The following is a 23060-nucleotide window of genomic DNA, read 5'->3' as shown; positions in this document are numbered from 1 at the left end:
AAGTCGCCCTGGATAAGGGCATATGCTAAGCAAGTTACTAACTTGAGTAGGTTCTCTTATTTTACTATACATTTGGTATAAAAGTCTGTGGTTGATTATTTGGTCCTTATGATTGAAGTATTGATTACATTTTTCACATTTTTGGTTGTCCAAATGTAGTTTTGTTTTGCTCTTCCAGTATTCTAAACAAGGGTATTCACTCCACTAATACTCTACTGTTGTTCTGCATTCAGTGCCAAGAACAGGATGTACTTTTTTATACAAATGGTTGTGGGATTCTGGAACAAGCTACCCATCTGTACCGTGGAAGGTGACAGCCTGGTTTTTTTTTGAGGAAGTAGTTGAAAGAGAGGTTTGGATCACTTAGCTACTAGCAACCAAATGTGCCTAATGGACAAAAGGGCCTCCTCTCACTTGTAGTCTATTTTCTTGTATATGAAAGATCCATGTCTATCCATCCTCTCACATACCTGCCCATTTATAAGTCTCACAACTTCTCCAGCTGAATCCTAATGTCTTCCTCTTGCATTCCACAAAACACACCTCAGCAAAGATTCTTCCTTCTCAACTCTGAAATTAATCTAAAAATTAATTTTAAAAAAAGCCATATATTCTTACTGAATGCATCACCACTTTGAAAACTTCTTTCGTTTTTAAATTTGTTTGTGAAGTGGATTAATTTTGTAGATGTTTTCATACAGGGTTTTATTGTCCTGTAGTTTATCTTCGGCAGTGATTGATGACAAAACTCTCAAAAATCTTTGTTAGGTCCATTTCTTCACAGTCGCAAAAAACAAGACTAAAGTTATTTACGTTTTTGACAAACAAAGAAAAGTACTTAATAATCTTCAAATCTATTCCAGAATAATACTTTTAGTGCTTTACAATTATACAGGAAGTTTTATTTTCTATAAAGATTTTGAATTAGAACCATTACTATGACTTAATTCACTATGATTATTGCCCTTTATGTTTTTAATGCAATTTTCAAAAAAATCTAGAAGCAATATCAATTACATTTCCATTAGATTTAATTTTATTTTGATCATTATGATCTCTTAAACCATATTGTTCTACTCCTGTGTGCAACTAGAGATGAGACGTCTTAAGGCCTGGTTACATCTCCCCACAGCACTATCTATACAGCTGGGCATACTGTTATACTGTTGGTAAGTCATTATCTTAATTTCCCTTTCCCTCTAGGTGCTGATTTTAGCTTTACATCGATTAGAAAAGGGTATTACTCTAAATAATATTACAGTTTTTAAAGTATCTTTTGGAGAGAATTATTATGTTAACAAAATACTAGTGTCTGTATATACAGTATAACTGCAAATAGTACGACTGAGTTGCAGCTCATATTCCACCATAGATATTACTGTACGAATGTAAGACACGAGTGAAAATGAAAGGAATGGGCATTAGAAGGCAGGTCTTTACGCAAAAGACTGTGGGAGTCTGGTACAAGCTAGCTGCCATTTTACTGAAGCTGATATACTGGCTTCCTTCAATAAATGAGTGTGAAAGGCCCTCTGATTACTCTGATCAATTACCAACTAGCATGCAAATACAGAAGGGGTGAATGTCCACCTATTGTTGTTAATGTCTCTATGATCTTAATCCGTTGCCCATATTTAACTTCTTTAGGATGTTGGTTCTTGTAATGAACAAAATCCATGTAAAGAGTTAGTTTAAATTTTGAACAATTTGAACAGTTTGAACAATTATCTCTGTTGTAAAGCTGAACGAAACAACAAGACAGTGTGGAGAAATTCCAAAACAGCAATGCTATTATAGTGAGCATGTGATATAACAGACTGCTGTACTGTATTAGCCAAGGATTCTCATAGACAATAGTTTAATAAACTCAGTTTTGAATATGCTTTAAAAATAAGTCTTGAGGTTGCTACTGAACAAATTGTCCAAAACATCCTGCCCATCACAGGGCTTTTTCTTCTCAGACTTACTGTAGTCAACAACTGTATAAGAGAAATTCATCATCATCCAAGAGAATAATTTGGCATTTATCTGATTTATTAAATACATTTTATTCTTGTGCAGCTCAGACTGACTTCCACGATAAACTCAATAATATTAGAAATACAACTGAATAGTTGTTATATTAACATTGAATCTACATTTCAATGTGTGGAGGGTGAATCACTTATACATGAGTTCACATAAATTACATGTCAAATCTACAATCACTATTAAATACATATTGCACTGTATTATAACAATGATTCATAATTTATTTGGAAGGTTGACAACCTTATCCAGGGTTTACAAGTATAAGGTAGAGGACAATGCAGAAAAATTGATTCTGACAAGGTTGAATTATGAAGTTGTCTTATGTTTAATAAAATGCTCAGTCAAGGTTTTTCAAAATCAGGATTTAATTTTATACTCTTATATTTATATTCATCTATCCATTCATTATAAGAAAGGTGTTTATTCGTAATAAGGGTCACAGCAACAGGGAGCCCACCTGATAGATAGTGGTACACATAGAAGATTAATCATTAAGTCAACTATGACCTTCTGAAATGACACAGAAGCACAGAAGGACAATGCTGTTCTATTTTTGTATGTGGTGGACCACAATGACTATTTGCAAAGGAGAGTCAGGATATTCCTGCATCATTTTATTATAGTCTATTATAGTTGTCCTAGTGAGATGTATCCAATATCTTTAAATCTTTATCTAGTAATATACATCCTCTTTCTATGTACATCGGCACCAGGTCCTGTCTATCTAAGGCTCTTCAAAAAGAGTTCCTTAAATGTAAGAGATAAAATGCAAAACAGAGAACATTGAGACTTTTCTCTGACACCAGCTGCGCATAGAACAATATGATCAACACCTACTTGCAAGTCTTGAGAAACATTTACATCAAACAAAATATAACCTCCTTATTTTTTGGTTTCTTTAATATGAACGTTTGAATGCAGTTCTTACATTTGTATTTAGTGAAGACAAAAAATGACAAAGCTCAATGCTTCTTTATGAATCATACACAAAGAGCTGAAGGTCTAATGTGGAAAAGTGTCAGATTTACTTCCATACATCTGTGAGTGATTCTGCTGCTTCCTTTAACTTACCATGACCCCTTGTCAGTCACAATTCTTTAACAAACGTGTGGCTGTGTTATCTATTTTCTGGTTGGGAGGGGTAGCCTGTGCCATCCAAGCAAAAAAACAGGGGTCTGAAATCATGGAAAGACAAGATAAGGAGGTTTAAGACTTCTAACTCTTCAGATAAACAGTATCAAATAGAAAGCTTTTTTTTCATTTATGCTATGCCTGTCTTTATCATAAAATGTCTTATGTGAAAAAGACATAGAATATTTAAAAAGTCCTGGCAGACTAAACTAATTTCTGTTAAAACATTAGGGGTTTGCCACATCATAACATTGCCCTACTCTTTGCATGATTACTGTATGAGCAGCATTCGCGGTTGAAAGTACCCCTAAAAGAGGTATGTAAATGAGGGGTAAATGAATGGGGGAGATCATGAATATCCGCATCAACATGACACATAATTAAAATGCAACGATCGTTACAAAATGCCAGCAGAGGGAGGCTGCAGAATAAAGATTTAATGCAGTGGAGAAAACTGGAATATGAGTGAAAATAAGCTTATTTTAAATAGTGGGTTATGAAAATTGTAATGAGAGGGTGTGGTGACTTGAGCAAAATAATAGCAGGTCATATCAGTGAAGAATTTTTGTAATTATATCATTTCGGTTCACTGGAATTCACCAGATACTGTCTAAGGTACAAATTAATTGAGAATTTGAAATATGTGCTGAGTGTGAAGAAATTCAAGAGGTTCTCAAAGCAGCAGAATATATCCCTGTTATTCTGATTTGTTGCATTGCTTCTGTTTCCATCCTGTATCGTTCAGGGATTTTAAATATTGTAGGTTCAAACCGAAATGGAAACAGAACAGTTAAGAGAGACACACATGATTATACAAATTTGTGAGATGGCTTAATAAGAAAATGCAGTAGAAAATAACCCCCTGAAGAGCAGTTCTGTTTTTTGAAGAAGACTACAGTATTTGTAGTGACTACGTGGGAGATATGCCCTGCTTTTATCTGAGAGTAAATATGTTTCCGTGTGTTCTGTTTAAAAATGGAATTGTTTAGTTTCCAGCGCTTACCTGAAAGTCTTGCCATCTGTGTTAGATCTTGCTAAGAGTCGCAGCTGATTTGCCTGCAGAAATAAACATGAAAAAGAAGCACTGAAGCATTCAATTTGCAAGAGAACTGTGGAAATATATACTGTGTGTACTGTGTATTAAAGTGAAAACAACATACCTATGGAAAAGGTCTAGAAAATTAAGACTCTTGGGTGAATCCATTTATTTAATAAAATAGATGTGATGAAAACACCATTCTTGCTATGTACTGTAAAACACCAAAATCAGTTCAATTATAAGGAAGTGCAGTCACAGGCATTGTAGGGAAAACGAACAGATCATCATCTGGCAGAGCAGGTGCTGTATAATTTTTGCAAATGATAAAGCTTTTAAATAAAGGTCCTTTTTAGATTCAGAAGTAACTTCTCTACAATAATAGCAGACATAAAAGCAGGGCTGTGTGGTGAAAATAACACTTTTACCAAATGTATTTCTGTGTTATCAAGGCCTTATGGTTGAGTGCCTTAAATTCTGCATGGCCCATGACATCTATCCAGTCACACAAAGTCAAACGAAAAGGGTCAATTTATTAAGATGTTGTTAAGAACAGTAAACTGTAGTGCCTGAGAAGTGAACAAGGATTTAGTAGTGAAAATTAGTAGTGAAGTTGATGAACAAATAAACGCTGCAACTATGTTTCAGGAAACAAGCTTCTTCTACCCCCAAATCAGTCAAATAATCATTCAATTAATTAAGCAATAAAAACCAGTAACCAGCTAAGATTGACTTTGATGAACTGGTCAAGGTCAAGCATAATTTAAATTTAACTTTGGTTGCAGCTTCTTATGCTGTAGTTTAAACAACTAGGTGTCAATTTTATTAAATGCACACCAGCACACACACTTCTTTAAAAAAAATAAACTGAATTTTGGAATCACAGACAGCATTCAAAAAGCCTAAATAGCCATTTTCAGTGATGTGATCCAACTTTATTGCACTATGTTGTTAATGAAAAATAAAGATGTAAATAAATATGTTACTCTTTGTGTTACGTGGTAAGTTAATCATGAAAATGGTCCCACTTATGTTACATGGTAAGTTAATCTTACTTTAAAAAGTTACCAAACATGGTTGTATCCCACTTGAACAATCTAATACTGATGAGGATTTCTCTCTCATGCATCGCAGGCTGCAGAGAAGTGGTAGTGAAGTCATGCATCGCCGCCACACCACACTCCGGGAGAAGGGCAGGCGGCAGGCCATCCGTGGGCCAGCGTACATGTTCAACGAGAAGGGGACTAGCCTAACAGCAGAAGAGGAACGCTTCCTCGATGCCGCTGAATACGGTAACATCCCCGTCGTGAGGAAGATGCTGGAAGAGTCGAAGACCCTGAACTTTAACTGCGTGGACTACATGGGCCAGAACTCCTTGCAGCTGGCAGTGGGGAACGAGCACCTGGAGGTGACAGAGCTGCTCCTGAAAAAGGACAACTTGGCGCGAGTGGGGGATGCTCTCCTGCTGGCCATCAGCAAGGGCTACGTGCGGATCGTGGAGGCCATCCTCAATCACCCTGCCTTTGCCGGCGGCCTCAGGCTTACCCTCAGCCCCCTGGAACAGGAGCTGCGGGACGACGACTTCTACGCCTATGATGAGGACGGCACCCGCTTCTCCCACGACATCACCCCCGTCATCCTGGCTGCCCACTGCCAGGAATACGAGATCGTACACATCCTCCTGATGAAGGGGGCTCGCATTGAGAAGCCACATGACTATTTCTGCAAGTGCCACGAGTGCACTGAGAAACAGAGAAAAGACTCCTTCAGCCATTCGCGCTCAAGGATGAATGCGTACAAGGGGCTGGCCAGTGCCGCCTACTTATCCCTTTCCAGCGAAGACCCTGTACTTACTGCCTTAGAGCTCAGCAACGAGCTGGCAAGACTTGCAAACATAGAGACAGAGTTTAAGGTGAGAAATTGAAGGTGGTGTAGATGTCCTGGTAAGGTGGCATCATGATACTATATATTAGATTTTGTGTCCATTGCTGCTTTTCTTTTTCTCATAATTTTGTCTTCTAGTATAAATTCAGGGGTTATTTAAAAATCTGGAATCCTTAGATGAGGATATTTATATTTGAGTATTTTGGAGTAATGAGTTCTTTTACAGGTACATGTTTTTCATGTTTAGCTCAAACTCACTACAATTTTTATTTTGTCTTATATGTTTCCTTTTAAATGCAAATTTCCATGTAGTAATCCCTTTACTACTATATGGAAAATATACATCTCTTCTTAAAACATTTGTAAAGCATATTGCTGAAAAATACTTTGATTTTTTGGGGGAGAGATGCATCTTAGTTTTGTTAAGAAGAAACCAAACTTAGCCATCTTTAAGTCCATCCATATCCATCTGGATCCTCAAGAACTTGATCACAACAGCTCAAGGTAAGCTATGCATGAGCAGCCAACATGCCATTTTGTACTAGCCAATCCATCACACTCACCAATCAAATCCAATAGGCTCATCAGGTATTGCTCAACTTAAACACCATTTGTTTCTTTCTCTCCACATCCATAGAGATAAAAGGCATATTTATTGCCATGTAATGCAGATCTGTCAGGATTAACTACTGAGATTTCAGTAGAAGATCTTCATAGAATTGTGTTTCTGTGTGAAGTGAAAAACACTGACCTAACAATGTGTAAGACATTTGCACAGTAATGTACATATTCTGTTATTTTTTTATTTCTGAGGTAAAGATTGAAATTGGGATATAGTAAATACCAGAAGCCAGATGGATTTTTAAATGTATTACTCTATTCACGAGGAACAAGTAATCAAGCTTTTTACAATGACCCAGATGTCTTTTTCTGTTTATGAAGAAGACGTACATGGAAAAGGTCCTTTTAAAGGACAGTATTTAATTGCCAGCAATCAAAATGTTATTATTTCCTAATTATATAACATCCCTAATGTTTTTGTAGATACAGTTGAGGCCACATATTTAATTTCTTTTCAATGAAATTATTAACTGTACTATTAATAGCCTGACATCTGTATAATTATTCTATCTTGGTGCTGTGGCCAATTCACCTTCAAATAGGGTTGAACACAAATATGTCTGTTCAAAATTAAACCTTTACAGCTTATGCATTGAAAAATCTTAGGTCCGAAAAAAACCCAATTAAGTTACATTTCTTAATTTCTCATGTGTTTGAAAACCATTTGCTTCATTTATTCCAATAAACCTACTTAGTAGTTGTATTATATGTAGTGTAAGTACATTTGTGTCCTTTATAATAAAATAAGTCAACTTCTCACAAACATTATGTTTTTTTATCTTTTGTAAACATAATCATTCCAAACCCCTATTTCACAAAAGAGCTACGAAGTCTCCAACTCATCCATTCCCGTATTCTGATATAGCATGATTTCAAGTTAATTCAATACCAAAGTGTAGCACCCACCTTAGGTGACATCCCAGAGCCATTATGCATCAGCAGACTCACTGTACAGCACGTCATACAAGACTGACTAAGTATGCTACAGTGGAATTTAGCATTTAGTAGAACCTATGTTTAATGTCTCATTTAAAGGACAGCAGTTTGAACACCACCCTGTCCACTGCCACTGTACTGGGACATTGTTTAAGACTTTCTGGCACAAAGGGAGTAGAGATACATACTGGCCCACTAACCCCATTTGTAGCAGCAACCCGTTATTTCTTGAAGATCTGCGATCCCAGTGCTCAATAGTCCCAGCTTTGCTTTGCTCCTGAGATTTGATGAGACCAGGCTACAGGAGGTGTGTACCATCTACATATTTACACACAAACATAGATGATATAATATTACCCACTGGAACCCTCGAACTGCTCTGTCCATTAAGAGTTACTGTTTTAAATGCATTTACTTCCACCCCATCAGCTTCACAAGTGAAACACATTCTGTTTGAACAATACAGCAGTATGTGAGTTTCAAAATACAGAACAGCAAAGGCTAAAAAAGGGATCATGCACAAAATCTCCAGAGGAGCTGTTTTTGCTTCTTCTCTTTCAGCGCAAGGATTAGTACATGTGATTTTGAGAATGATAAAATCAGAGATAAACCCCACTCTCTTTTTGAAAGGCAAACTCTTTCTCTAAAGGTCCTTTCCCAGAGGATACAGCTTTTTGAAGTTATTGACATGAAAGGTTACTTTAAATTAAAATAAAGTCTTACTTTGTAATTATTTGCAGTTTTTTTTTCAGCCAAAAAGACATTGGTTTTATCTGCCTGTACAAAAAGGCTGTTGTGTATCCCTCAAAAGCATGCATGAATCGAAAACAGTTTTTACTGGAAAGGTAGTTACAATTATACTCTGGAATGTGCTACCTAAGATAAGAAATAGCTAATCTTGCTTGTGGCGTGCATGGAATATTTTTTCATGTAGTGAAGAGGCAATTTATACCCTTCAGGCTTTCAACATCTTACAAAAACATGTTTCAGTGAAAGGTGCTGTACTTCATTGCTTCAGTCTGTTAACCTTCCACTCTATCTTTGAGATCATTTTTTAGGTTTTGCTTTCTGGAGAAAGGTAATTCCTTTATAGAACTCAAACATTCCTTGTTTTTCTATCCATGGTTTACAGAATGTATCTTGTCTTTTCCCAGTGTGACACAATCAGAGAGGCCTCTATATCAGTTGTTATTAAAACATTGAATCCAACCATTCCAGAACCAGTATTCACCCTGAAAAAAAAACAATATTCAATATTCAGCCTGGGTTTCAAAAATCACCAAATTACAACTGAATTTTTCCATCCATGTATTTTCAATAGTCATTTCATCCAATGCATGATGCTCAATGAACTGATGTAGAAAAAAGAAGTGTCTACAATTGAGAGGGATAGGTAGGCAGCTGTACCTGTCTAGGGGCTCAATTTTCACCCTGCACAAAAGAGACTCTAGCACCCAAAGTAAAAACCACTGCAGGCTGAGTGCAGTGTAATACAGAATTTATTATAGTCACTGTAGACGAGTCATTGGGTATGAATCCCTTTGAAAGCTTTTCGATGCATAAAGATTCTAGAACTCTCTCATGCAGATTCATGCCACTGATGAATATTTATGGTTTCATCCTGACATCCACATAGTCGCCGCAGATTATGATCTGCTGCATATGGTTTTAGAAATAGTTTGTTGGTGTTTTTTTTACCATCATGGGCATCTATTTGTTGATGGTGACACTCTATATAGTAGTGTTGATGTAATATGTTGTACAGTACGTAGAGTCCTTTTATGTTTTATGAGAATATTTTGGAAATAAATACATGACATTACATTAAGGATCTCTCTTCACATGGCATTTATTAGAGCATCAAAATATCTTTCTCTTCTCTTTTTGACGCCTTAATAATTGCTTTTCCCTTTTGTGTCACTAATTTACAATTTAGGATTGGAAGTATGATGAAATTAAAATGATCCTTTGAATTTTCCCTGCATTAAAGCATAAAGTCTAATCTTCTGCTCCACCCTTAGGCTGTGTACTCATGTGTTAAAGAAACAGATGTGCACACCACAGTTGCTGAAAATCTGTATTACCCTCCATCATTTCTGGAATACATTAGGAAATAAATATTTTCTTTTTTCACCAGTCATACTGTATGCACATAGTACTTATTTTGTCATGTCCACATGAGTAATTCATGAAGTAATCTAACACATTATGGTTATGAACGAATGAAAGCCTCACATTTTCATTAGTACTCTAATTCCTAGTATTGAATTGATTTATTTTTATTATTATTGGGGGTAATACATCAGATGAGATCTGATTGCAACTGCCATGTTGTAAAAAGGTTAAGCTTAAAATGTCCTATTTTGTGTATTGTTATTTGATATACTACATTTTCAAGACAAAGAACTTATGGAAGTGCTTCTTGATTGGGCTCACAATATCAATGCAATATGGTTGCTCAAAATATAGGGCAGAAATTGGTATGGAAAGTATTTTTCACTAATTTACATCAGTCAATATGCTATGCAAATATTCAGCCAGCAATGGATGAAACCGAAAGCTGCCCAACAAATTAGTTATACAGTACCATTGTATGCTTTAAAGTAAATTACTGGAACTTAAAAGAGCTATTAACACAACAGCCTGGCAAACATAAATGCCACAAAAAGTCAATAAAAGCAAAATAACTACTGCTTTGTAATGATAAAAATAGATTTTGCTTTTATTATCACAAATTATTTTCAGCTGTTGAATTTTGGAGTTTCCAATGCACCCTTTGAAACTTGGCCTCTCCACATGCCTATGACATTTTCAACTGCTATAACCATTACACAAATCTTCACTAAAATTCAACTATACTAGAAGGCATTTTTTTGTTTGTTTCAATAGTCTGAAATCATGATGGAGGCTTTAACAAGCAGAATTAGATTTAACCTATTAGTCACTAGTCACATGCCAGGAAAGGTCTATGACAGAACCAATTGGTGTAGTTTTACAAATTGGATGAAAGATATTTTTGTTGGAACTCTTTTTACCTCTGTTTCAAACACAGTAAACATGTGTTCTCTATGTTTGTAAGTAAGCGAATTCTCTGTGTTTGCCTCACTTTGCAGAATGATTACCGGAAGTTATCTATGCAATGTAAGGATTTCGTTGTCGGGGTGCTAGACCTTTGCCGAGACACCGAGGAAGTGGAAGCCATTCTAAATGGAGACGTGGACCAGGTACCTCAGGGGGATCACCACAGGCCCTGCCTCAGTCGTGTGAAACTGGCCATCAAATATGAAGTGAAAAAGGTGCAGCCTCGTTAATTTACCTGTGTTGGGTTCATTAAGTAGGGAAATCATTTTTGGGGATATAACACCTGTCATTTGTGTTGCGTGGCAGCAGGTCAAAGTTGGTGACCTCATTGTTCTGTATTGAAATGGATACTAAAGACAAATGGAAAACTGTCCACCCAAATTATGACAAATGTCAAGAGTTATGGAAGACGTTGACATCTCTACTTTACCAGAATTTAAACACCTTGGCTATTGCAACTCATTATCTAGTTACATATTTTAATTGTATTTCTATTAAAATCTGAAAAGTAATCCCATCATCATTTTGTATTTCACAGCGGATTCATATTTATAGTGTTTAGCATAAGGCAATGTATCAAAATGCTAAGTGGGTGAAAACTGAATTGCTAATTGTGTCCTGGAATGATCTGGTGCGTAGGAGGCAGAAGCATGGGAAGATAGATGAGTCTAGATATTAGATTTGTCTGGTAGTCATGGGTTAACAATATTCATTAGTTTCTGTCTAAAATGGACATATTAGAAGAAAAGGATTCAGAGCTGAGATCACCTCAGTAAAAGAAAAAGAAAAGGCTCAGAGGCAAAGACAGAAGCTGAAGTAAATTAGGAGGAGGGGGGGCAGTTGTCATTTAAGATTAGTTTTGTGTGATTTAATGTTTCCCCATTTACACATTTTTTAAAGAATAACAGGACCTTCTTACAGAATATATGAAAGAAGACAGAGCTCCCACAATGAACCCACAGTTTCTACTGAGATTATTAATGCAAGAAAACAGTGTCTTCCTTACCGTAGTCTACACCACACCTGTAATGCTGACCCTAACCCTAGGGTTAGGCATTTGTAATAATCTGTATTACTAGTCAAAATAAATTAAGTATAAATTATTAATCAATATTAATACATTAAAAGATTGTTTATAGACAGTTCCTGTATGTTGGAGATCTCAACTAAAGTTCAACTTGTTAATTTAGATCTAAATTTAGGTCTATATTAACAGATTTGTATGAATAAATGTCTATTAACAGTATCTTTACATGTTTTTAATGTTGTAATACAAAATAAAAAATCTTGCATATGTAGCAGAAGGTGACCCCTAAATGCAGGAACTGCTTTTAAAAGTTAACTTTGTAGCCACATGCCACCTAACAATCCTGCAACAGGTTGTTTTTATTTCCCAGACCCAGCAGTGCATCCACAGGAACGACAAGACTGTTATCCAATATAATATAAAATAGTCTTCCTCAGATGCTCTCTAGAGTCCCTGGTGTCAGAAGCTTATCAATACATAAATTTCAACGCAAACTTAAATTTCAACAGGGTTTATGATACAGTACCTGCTGACCCATTTTTGTCAATCTGTGACAAATATGTTTCAGGGTCTTATCAGGATAAGGATTTGTTACTTCCACCCAATTAATCTTTATTAATTTAATCCAATTAGCATTTATAATTTACATTTGCTAACCCTGTTCTAAAGTGTCACCACGTTGTCAATATGAACAGCACATTCTAAACAATTTGTTAACAAGTGTCCAACATGTCAGTGTTACTTCTAGCAAGCCAATTAGCATTAATAATGACTTCCCACTCATCGAATTAGAGTGTTTAACAGGGATACCAAGTGTTTGTGTTATGTTGATACAATTGTTATTGTTTTCTACAGTATGTGTCATATTCAGCTTTGACATCAGAAAAGAGGCTGTTGACATCTGTATTGCGGTTAGCTCAAATAACTTATGAACAGTCAATGGAATTTGAACCTATTAAAACTTTCTTTTACTTTGGAGAAAAGGTAAATCTAACAACACTCCCACGGATACAATAGTGAAATTGGCTCCTGATCTTGAAAAGACTAAATGAAAATTCTCTTTTCTATTCTATGGTTGTGGATATGAGTCATACAATGCCTACAAAATGCAGCTAAAATGAAATACAATATTACCTTTATGAGGATTCATAGCACCCAAGAATAAGATGTGTTTGGGAATGTTGGGAATGAGATTTGACTAAATCTTCTTGGTTGAGGGATAGTCCTCTGACCATAGGACCAGAGGAAGTTAGGATTCCAGTGCAGAGTGAGGAGTTAGACAAGCAGTAGACGCAAAGGTGGAGGTGACAGCATCAGATTTTAGTTTACTTTTACAGTAAATGGTAGATATCCTATACAGACACTCCTTCATGACATGACACAAAGTAAAGTTGACTTAGTGCTGCATTTAACTTTTTCAGCACGTTTGGATTATTTTTCTATAGATGTTCCTTCTCTACATCATTCACACTGTTTAAAATGTATGCGCAAGCAAATGTGCTCCATATAAAAAAATGAAATTACTTATTGTGGATTGTCAGGTTGTACTTTAATTGATGCTCATAGTATGGTTATTTTATGTGAAAAGAAAATGTACCCTCCAGGCTGAGCTGACATCCTCAACTTTCAGATAAATGAGTCGCAAATGAACTGTGACTTTGCTGTAGAGATAATTGGTGAAATATTTTGAGGTGCTTATCCTCAAATGTCAGGAACGTGATTCATTTGCCTTCTGAAGCTTTATGTTGTTGAAGGAGACAAAATATTGTTTGCTGTGATTGTACTGTAAATCAATTCATTAAGTCTTGCATCCTTTTATTTATAGTTTCTCCAAAACTCAGATTCTGAACACAGGTATAAAAAAGTTTAACTAAAGAATATTGGCTGAGAATAGGTTTTGGGAGTGAGAAGATGGCTCTCATTAAATTTATAGAAAAGGTACAGACAATAAATTGAAAGCTTTTGAGGTATAAAAATGTATCTAATTGGGAAAGGCAAAAGAACTTTCTTGAAATTACTTTTTTGAAAAGATGAAGCGAAACTGGCAAAGGGTTTTTGAGCATATTATTATCTGCCTTTCATTAGAAAGAACAGTATCTCAGCAGATGTTTTAAGAAGGAAACACAATATATATGTAAATGGGATTGCGTCTTAGGAATGCTTAGCTTATATTGCTAGTAACAAGAGAAATGCTTAAATGTATTTCTTTTTAACAAGGCCTCTATTCCTCCTCAGCTGGAGTTCTGGATATGTCGGAGCAAAGCATACATGCCTTACTTGCTTACAATTATTTGCTTTTTTTCTTGTAGAAGTCAATGAGCTGCAATGTCCCAAATAGATAACTGCTAAAGTAGGTGACGTGGGAAAACAAAGGTGATTATATGGGCCAGAGTCTTGACATCACATTGGGAACAGTTGAGCCATTAGGATGAAGGGTTATAAAAATGACTCCCTAGAAGCAAATGAAGCCTTTCCCAGCCACTGTCTGAATAAAAACATTTTTTGAAAATAGTTTCTGTGAAAAGTACCCTTTATTACCTAGTTGGCAGCAATCTTGCCTTTTCAACTAGTGTTAGTTCAACTAGTGACCTGCTGAATCCTCTCCCCAAGAAGTATAGCTTGTTTATTGTAATACATGCGGCCTCCATTGCTTGTGAGAGCTGGCTTACCAGAGCGGCGACATCACCGGGGGTCCGCAGCCACTGGGCTGAAGGGAGGTTTCCCTTTGGCTCAAGAGGCTGGGTCCCTGTTGAGTGATGCCAGAGGCCCGGGTTTGAGTCCCTGATGGTGGGGGGCTGACCTGATGTGGCTGTGGTGAGAGCACCCATGTGAACCCTGTAGTGTTACATTATTCATATTCTGTCCCTTTTTGGGTCAGTTGCCTATACAGAGGTATTTGAGAAGATCTTACAGTACATTCAATTAGAAATCTTTAACGAGTTGTTTAAAACACATAGTGCATACCTCATGTTATTTTTATCACAGAAGTGAAAGCGTTTTGAAGAACACTCAAATAATTGCTTTATAGGTTTCTGTGCATCAGTTGAATTAATCTACTGTGGTGGCATGCACAAGTTATACATTTGGCATTGGGGTGTTTTAGATCAATCAAGTATGACATCTGAATGACAACAATGCTGATGCTGATGCTGAAGCTGCCCTGAATCATTATCAGATTTAGTGTCCTTGTAGTGCCCTTGTACTTCAGAGATCCTTGTAAAGAGAAATGTGCTCTGTATCAATACTCCTTTGGTTATACTGTATGAAGAATCAAAAAGTAGAAATGCCAATCAAAAGACTATCAAAAACACTAGCACAGGGAACATTTTAATGTTTTCTTATTGTTTCCTTGCTTAACCCTGAAGCTATTCAAAAATTCAGCTGAGACAGTTAATGCTTCCAGACATAGAACAACTGTGTGTTTTGTTTTTCAGATTATAAGCTTCTTATCTTCCCCACTCCTGTTGGGTGTGAAACATTAATGTTTATATTGACATGATCTAAAACTAATGTCAATTCCACAATGTTTGAAATGTTATTTAACTGTATGTTTGTGGTGGGTGATGAGGTGGGAACACCTACATAGGATTCTGGCATCACATATTTGCTAAAAGTGTTGATTTCCAAGTGTTTCCAAGAGGGATATTAATTCCTCCACACATAAACATTGCTCAGCTGACAGCCACCACTAGCACCACATGCTTCAGGATTTGTACAATAGTAAGGTTGTGATATTTATGCATTTGCTAAACTTTTAACTGGATAAATATTTTCCTCTGTCTTTAAGCTGGGTTCTACATGCAGATGTTTATGGAAAAAGGATGATCCATGAAGAGAGATTAGTAGGGTCATGCGGGAAAGCTACAGTAGGTTGCTATCCTAAATTTAAAAGCTGCACGTATTGCGCTGATTTGCTTTCTTTCTCTTTGGCTATAGTTTGTTGCCCATCCAAACTGCCAGCAGCAGCTACTCACAATCTGGTATGAGAACCTGTCTGGGCTGCGTCAGCAGTCAATAGGAGTGAAGTGCTTGACAGTCCTGGGAGTCACCATTGGCCTTCCATTTCTGGCCATTGCCTACTGGATCATGCCCTGCAGCAAGGTACAGGCTCCTCAGGTGCATAAATAGTCAATTGATTATTATGATTTCAAACACTAATATCAAAATCCCACATTGTTAAAGCAGAATCTACCAGTTTTCTTACTTTCTTAATGATAGAAGGTCTAGGGTACATTCATGGCTCTTGTTATTGTTCCTGTCTGGTACTCTTCTGATAAAGCTTGCTGGTAGCAGTCAACAAGCCATAAAGAGCCACTGGTTGGCCTGCAATTAAAAGTGTTTTTCAGTTTCTAATTTGCAAATTATTCCATTCTTGTCATTTTTGTTGTTTGACAAAAAGGAATGCAAAAAATGCGTATTACACAAATTAACATATTTCTACATCCTGTCTCAATAGCTGCATAAATGAATAGAAATGCATGGAAGAAAATGCTGTTGTTCTTTTTTCTTTGCAGGTCTAATTACCATTCTAATTATAATGTTTTCAATGAAATGGGACATTTTTTGTAGCTTAATCAACATTGACAACATGAGATGTCTTTCCAGTTTTCCGTCATCAATAGTTACGTTGAACCAGATACTACCCTTTGCCCTTAAATATTCCAGAACCATTATTTTGACAATGAACCCTGGGTGTAATATTGACCAAATTGTGACTGAGTCCTAAATTACTCTAAACACAGTTTTTCTCTACACTTGTTGTCTTGCTTCAGTTGTAGATTAAAACACAGATGACGGGAAATTTGAGTTTTTCAAAATACAGCGGGTAATTGGTGTTTTTTAGCAAAAGTTCAGGAGGACGTCCAATTCCAATCTTGCATTTCTGCTATACTTCTACCATCTGTCTGGTTCTTTCCTCATAAATTAGGGATGTTGTGGCAGTGCAGATCTTCAGCCAGCAATATAATTTCCTCAGCCAGCCAAGTTGATGTCTATAAAGTATTAAATACAAACTTCGTACCTTTGTTGCCAGTAAAGAGATTTTATCTCTGGACATATTTTTTCATCTGGGGTATGAGGGTTATTAGCTTGGCTTTGGGGTAATGTTAAGGAGGAACACCTGTTTCATTCTTTTATCATTGTAAATCCTACACGAGTTTACATTTGCAACTCCTTGGTCAGGATAAATTGATACTTTCCTATGACTTTTCTCTCAGTTGTATTTCACCATCATCCTCATCAATGGTGTGTTTTATAACAAAATGTGGTGTCCTTAGAATTAGTTTGGTATATATTTGTTTAGTTTTGTATAGTTTTGGTATATTTCATTTTCAGATATATTCATGGTACTTAACCAATTCACTCATCTTGTTTTCTTTATTTTCTTTAAACCTTTACCTCTTGTATAGCCTAAAGTAAATTGTTTCTTTTTATTATTCATAAATACTGCCAAGGGTCATTTTAAAATGATTTGGGAAAAAATGCCAAAAGAAGATCTACAAAATCAAAATCCCTTTGTTACATATGTTTGTCATGGTGTTTGCTCCTGATCTGATCCAAAGGAGGAAAGAGGCCTTTTTCCAGAAGGAGTTGGTGAGCCATAACATTGTTTGCCCTCAAAAGATATTGAAGTCAAATCCTTCATATATTACCTGCTGACTCACTATTTATTTTTATCTTTCCTTTTTATTATTTATGGAAAGGAATCTAGTTATATAAAAAGGGCAAATTATTTTTATAATTTTTCAGACAAACTTCAAACTCAGGTATTTTATTGGCATAAATTTTGATCCCCTCGATGCGATTTTAAGATTTGTATGTTCAGCATATTTGTTTTAAGATTTCCATGTTGCTCTACTCTTTGTGTGTCGATAAAATTCATATTTGTTGTCAAGTTTTACAGGGGTTTAAAAAAGTTGTTTTAGATATGCTGAATTGGTCTGTTGCTTTTGGAACTGTCTGCAACATTATGTGCATTGGTATAGTATTCAGACCATCTTGGGTTCCAGAGTCAAGGAGAACAACACACATTCTAAAAAGGAAAGGATTTAAAATGTTTGAGACAAATGAAATGGAATCTCATGACATCACTGTTTTTGTTTCGGTTAACTGTGATGTTATTACATCATAGTTTTATTACACAAAAACTGTGACTAATGTTTGTGTCAAAAAAATAGAAGTTGTGTTTTGTTTCACTTTCAAGGTGGATCTCCATTGAATTGCAAGTCCTTCTGAATTAAAATTTATCCTAGTGATTGTCATTCTAGAACGGTTCCAGTGTAGAAGGTCAACGTTTCTGTGTCATTTCAACTGACAAAAATAACTACTGAGTTAAGGAATGTAGAAACTGATGGAGGAGGAAATATTCTCCCTTAGACTAGATACAATTAGTTGATATCCAATAAAGGAAATTATTTGTATAATATAATTACAGGTATGTTTTACAGGAGACAATTAGCCAAATTTGACCTTCTGAAAGATAACCTGAGAGAATTATTAAACAGGTGGCAACTCTATTCTCAATCAGTCTTAAAAATCAATTTTTTTTTTGCGTGCAAGATTTTTAGACGAACTTACCAGACTCAGTGTTCTGTGTGCTTTTATAATTACACCTCATTAAAGACAGTTAAATTTTACTTGTATGGTACTTTGACATCTCCAGTGAAACAATGAGAACAAAGTCTTCTTACAGAAGAAAATGGATGGAAAGACAGTGGGATTAATTAGATAAATGCTTCATTGCCTTCCCTAATTACAGCTCCAAATATTGCCTTGCTTCCAGAATTAAAATGCAGGTATTAAACACAGTTTCTGAATAGCACACTTAGCAAATGGAAAGGATTCCCTGATTGATACTGTAAAAATGCTTCGGCCGTGTTCTGTGACTAAGCTTCAAATTCTTTTTCATGACAAATTCACTTCTGCTAGGTTTTCTCACACCAGAATAAGGGCATTACATTTATCTTATTAGGAACATTTCTTATGAAATATTATTCATTCAGATAAATGAAACCAAGACAAAACAAATAAGAAATGCAGCTAAATTAAAACACTTTACAGCCTTTTGGGTTTATTTCAGCTCAACTTCACGCTCAGGTATTCGATAAAAGAATTCTTGCTCTTCCTGAAGTTAACTGCATCTGAGCATTTCTAACTGAAATTTGAGGTGTGCCATAGGAGATAGTGAAGAATAAGTGTAAAAAAGGAGTATGAGATGAGCAAAGTGAAAAATTTGCTGACCTTGAATTGTCCTTCACAGCATTCCCATCATAGCAAAGCCATGCCACTAATGTTAAATCATAGGGTGACAAAAATGAACTTTGAGCAAAAAAGAAAAACGGTTGCCTGTCATTATTCATGAAATTAAAAAGCCCAAAGTAAAGTTAACGGTCTCATTCATATTTATTACCTGCGCATGTACCATCAATCTCACTTTCTTCTGTTTGTCAAGACTGGTTTATCAACTTTGAAGTATTGCATTTACAAATGGAACACATTAATGCTTTTACAGTTATTTAAGATTAGAATTACCTTTTTCTTTTGTCTGATGAAAATATGGTGGCCAGTTTATTCCCTGATTGCTCCTTTTGTAGCATGACTGCACCGCTCATTAGCAAACAAAAGCATATTGCAGCATTATTGGAAGACGCAGAAAATTCCTTTTCTAAAATATTTGTTATTCATTATACAACATAATATGTTACTATTAAGGCGTTATTGTAATTCTAAGAAGTTTTTTTAACAATCCAAAAGGAAGAGGATACTCAGCATTTGAGTTTAAGATGCATTACACAATGTAAGAAAATGAGAAAGATAGGGCCAAAGGTAACATTTTGGAAGGAAAGTCCATATTTATTCACCACAACATGTTGTATGTTTGCATCCTGTTTTAAATTCTTAAACGGTTAAATTATTTTGGGGGTATTTTTCTTTATTTAAATATTTATTTATTTGTAATTATATTTTTCTTATAACTTGATAAATGGGTAAGAAACACTTGATTACATTATTGCTGTCACTGATACTTACTGTAAATGCACGAATACAGTTTCTTCCTCAAAAGAAATCCAAGCTATTTTGTATTTAAAGAGAACATTAAGAGTTCTGATAGCTTACATATTTCTGTGAATTGTTTTGTTAGTTTTTTTTCCCCAAAAGCAACCATTTAGTAGTTTTTTGGATTATTTTTTTTTATTTTGGGTTGACTGCATTTTTCTTGTAGAGAATATTTTGGAGCTAATTAGATGTGAAACTCCTGAGGTAATCAAGCTGGACTAAAATATTCACCATGCAGAGTAATACTGCACAAAAGGAATTTAAATTGCCTATTGTCTGATAATCTGATTCAAATCAGAGTGATTCAGTGCAAGCCTTCATCTGTTTCAGATAATAGATTGTCAGGTTTTGTACTGAGTTTTCTCTCTGAGTTTTGAAAGTCTATATTCCATGGCTGACTTACAGCATTAACATTTGACATTTTGAAACTAGACTGAAAGCAATAGTGTTTGAAACCTTTTATTAACCCAACAGTGTTGCATTAAAAAGTTCATTTAACACTTTTCACTATGAATTGTTTCTTGCAGCTGGGTCAGATCCTCCGTAGTCCCTTTATGAAGTTTGTTGCACATGCAGTTTCCTTCACTATCTTCCTGGGCCTGTTGGTTATCAATGCTTCTGACCGTTTTGAAGGGGTGAAGAACCTACCTAATGAGACCATTACTGACCATCCTCGCCAGATTTTCAGAGTGAAGACCACTCAGTTCTCCTGGACAGAGATGTTGATCATGAAGTGGGTATTGGGTAAGTGGGCATTTTTGGAACCTGTGTAGAAGTTCATTATTCCAGAGCTCACAAGACAGAATACTGCCATTGAACATGGTGTTCCATATGATGTAGCCTCACACAAACAGCACAGTATGAATTTGTAATGGATTTCATACCTCTGTTATTATGTACAATATGACAAAAGTGTCCATTTTAAGCTGGCTACCACTGAGGAGGTAAACGTTCAATATTTATTACTACAAACTGTGCTTATTATGATAATGACGCATCCATAGCATGTGAGCTTTTTGTCTTTTTCATCCTTTCCTTTTCAAACACCTCATCCAATTCAGGGTCAAAGATGAGCCAGAGCTTTTTCCAGAAAGCAAAAGGCACAAGATGAGATATACCCTGGACGACATGCCAGTCTGTTACAGGGCACACACAAACATGTACACTCACACTACAGCCAGGTTTCTGAGCAGCAATTAACCTACCATTATGTCTTTGGACTATGAAAAGAAACTGGAGAACCTGCAGAAAACCCATGTGAACACAAGGAAAACATACAAACTCCCCAGGTGCCCCAGGTCCAGAATTGAGCCCAGTGTTAACCACTGCACTACCCTGTTTTTTTTTAATTTGTGATATATAAGAACTGTTATTTAGTCCACGATTTTGGTCATTCATGTCATAGCATACTTATCAGTATAAGTTAAAGGCATTCAAACTCTTGTTAAGACTGTAAAGCCCTTTTTGAATGACAGTGAAAAGGCCAGAGATAATCTCATTCGTATTCTAAATCCTGTCCTTTGAAGCCGGGATGATTATTGTGCAGCTGGGAGCCCGATTAGAAACACATTTCAGTATGGGTGATTTTCTCAATTTCAGAGAATTCCAGCTCTGACCATGACATGTAATAACTGGCTTTGAATTGAATCAGAGGCTATATCTAACAAGTGGCTGAATGAGAGCTATAAATGATACTGTACTTGTGTCTGGAGCACTAAAAATTCCTGAGCTGAATCCCCTAGGAATCATCATGGGGAATATCAGGTGTGCTGCTGCAGAAGATGGTGAAGAGTTTAAGGGAGGAGATGATAATGAAAATGATGTATGGACAATGTTTTCTGAGTTATCATGAGACAAAGAGAAAACTGAGAGTGGCTTCATTTCTTAATTTCCCCTGCGCATTTCTTGTTTACGATGCAAATGTTTATCACTCAAAATACAAAGGCACAAAATCATTGCACAACATGAAATGAACAATAACTAAGCATAGCTTGAAAATTAGTGATTTGTTGACATGTCAACAGAGGGAAGTTCTTTAAATTACAAGACAAAAATTTTTAATTGTCTGTAATAAAGTATTTTTTCTTGCATGTTTATTTGTGTGTGTTCAAATTAAACAGTGATAGTATCTATAAAATTGGAGACAGTATAGTATAGTGGGTATGCCTCTGGATTCATAACTGATATGTTATGGATTTAAGTCCCTGCTACAGAAAGAGGAATCTCTCTACTCTGGAATAAGGTACTGTATGCCAATGGTTCCAGTCTGCCCAGTTGTATAAGTGGGGTCTGGCATTGCTGGAGATAATCTCCGTGATGGACTAGAATTCCATCTATAAAAGGATGCACACGCCTTCAAGGCTAATCAAGATGAGGCCTGGCCTGATGATGATAGAATAAAAAAGCAGAACAGTAATGTTATGTACAAGTTTTTTTTTCACTGCACTCTGTTTATTTAAATGAATTTTATTTCCTGTGTGATTAAGAATACTATGCCATTTGAGTGCGCTTTGTCAAAGAACAATAGCATTTTGTCACTGATGTCGAGAAGCAACGTGTCACATTTTGTTCCACCTGCTCAATGCAACTTTTCGTTAGCCCGTGACATTTATTTTTCTGTCAGAAACGTAATCGCTATTTGCCTCTCCCATTACTAATGCCCGCCTGTGTCTATGAATCTGTTCATGCCTGCAGGGATGATCTGGTCAGAGTGTAAGGAGATCTGGGCTGATGGACCACGAGAGTATGTCATGCACCTGTGGAACGTTTTGGATTTCGGGATGCTGTCAATTTTTGTGGCCTCGTTCACCGCCAGGCTGATGGCCTTCCTGAAGGCCTCGAAGGCACAGCTTTACGTTGATCTTCACGTGCCCAACAACGACCTCAGCAATGCCTCTTTGCCAGCTGAGGTGGCGTATTTCACTTATGGTAAGGTGGCCAGGAGGAATTAACTAGGCAGGAGACCTTATGATAAAGGTTTTGCTCTGCTCTTGCTTAGCAACAACTTAATGTGAGTCCATCCTTTCTGTGTGCCCTGCTGTGGCACCTTTTCAAAACTACAGTAAGATGAGTAAAACTTAAAAAAAAAACTCCTTGACTTTGAGAACAGCATTTTAAATGTGCTTCAGGGAGCCACACTGGTAGCATGTACAGTATGCAGAGGTAACGCTTGCTTTAAAACAAGTGTTGTGGTATGGTAACGCTGAATCAATAGCCTGTACTTGAAAGTACTGGAGCTGGTCAGAGATCAGTATCTAG

The 23060-nt window shown here is 36.2% G+C and overlaps 1 protein-coding gene across 1 annotated transcript in view; it reads left to right on the top strand.

Moving 5' to 3' along the window:
- Nucleotides 1–23060, top strand: part of LOC102689996 (short transient receptor potential channel 7) — a 41687-nt gene that overhangs the window by 4854 nt on the left and 13773 nt on the right. The window contains exons 2-6 of the mRNA XM_015349667.2: nucleotides 5333–6110; nucleotides 10753–10935; nucleotides 15684–15848; nucleotides 20330–20546; nucleotides 22497–22730. Coding sequence (XP_015205153.1) covers nucleotides 5333–6110; nucleotides 10753–10935; nucleotides 15684–15848; nucleotides 20330–20546; nucleotides 22497–22730 — 1577 coding nt within the window. The remainder of the gene's footprint in view (nucleotides 1–5332; nucleotides 6111–10752; nucleotides 10936–15683; nucleotides 15849–20329; nucleotides 20547–22496; nucleotides 22731–23060) is intronic.

The sequence above is a fragment of the Lepisosteus oculatus genome, chromosome 11 (assembly GCF_040954835.1).
Source record: "Lepisosteus oculatus isolate fLepOcu1 chromosome 11, fLepOcu1.hap2, whole genome shotgun sequence".
Classification (NCBI taxonomy): domain Eukaryota; kingdom Metazoa; phylum Chordata; class Actinopteri; order Semionotiformes; family Lepisosteidae; genus Lepisosteus; species Lepisosteus oculatus.
Note: the sequence above shows the minus strand (reverse complement) of the source record. Positions and strands in the feature narration are given on the sequence as shown.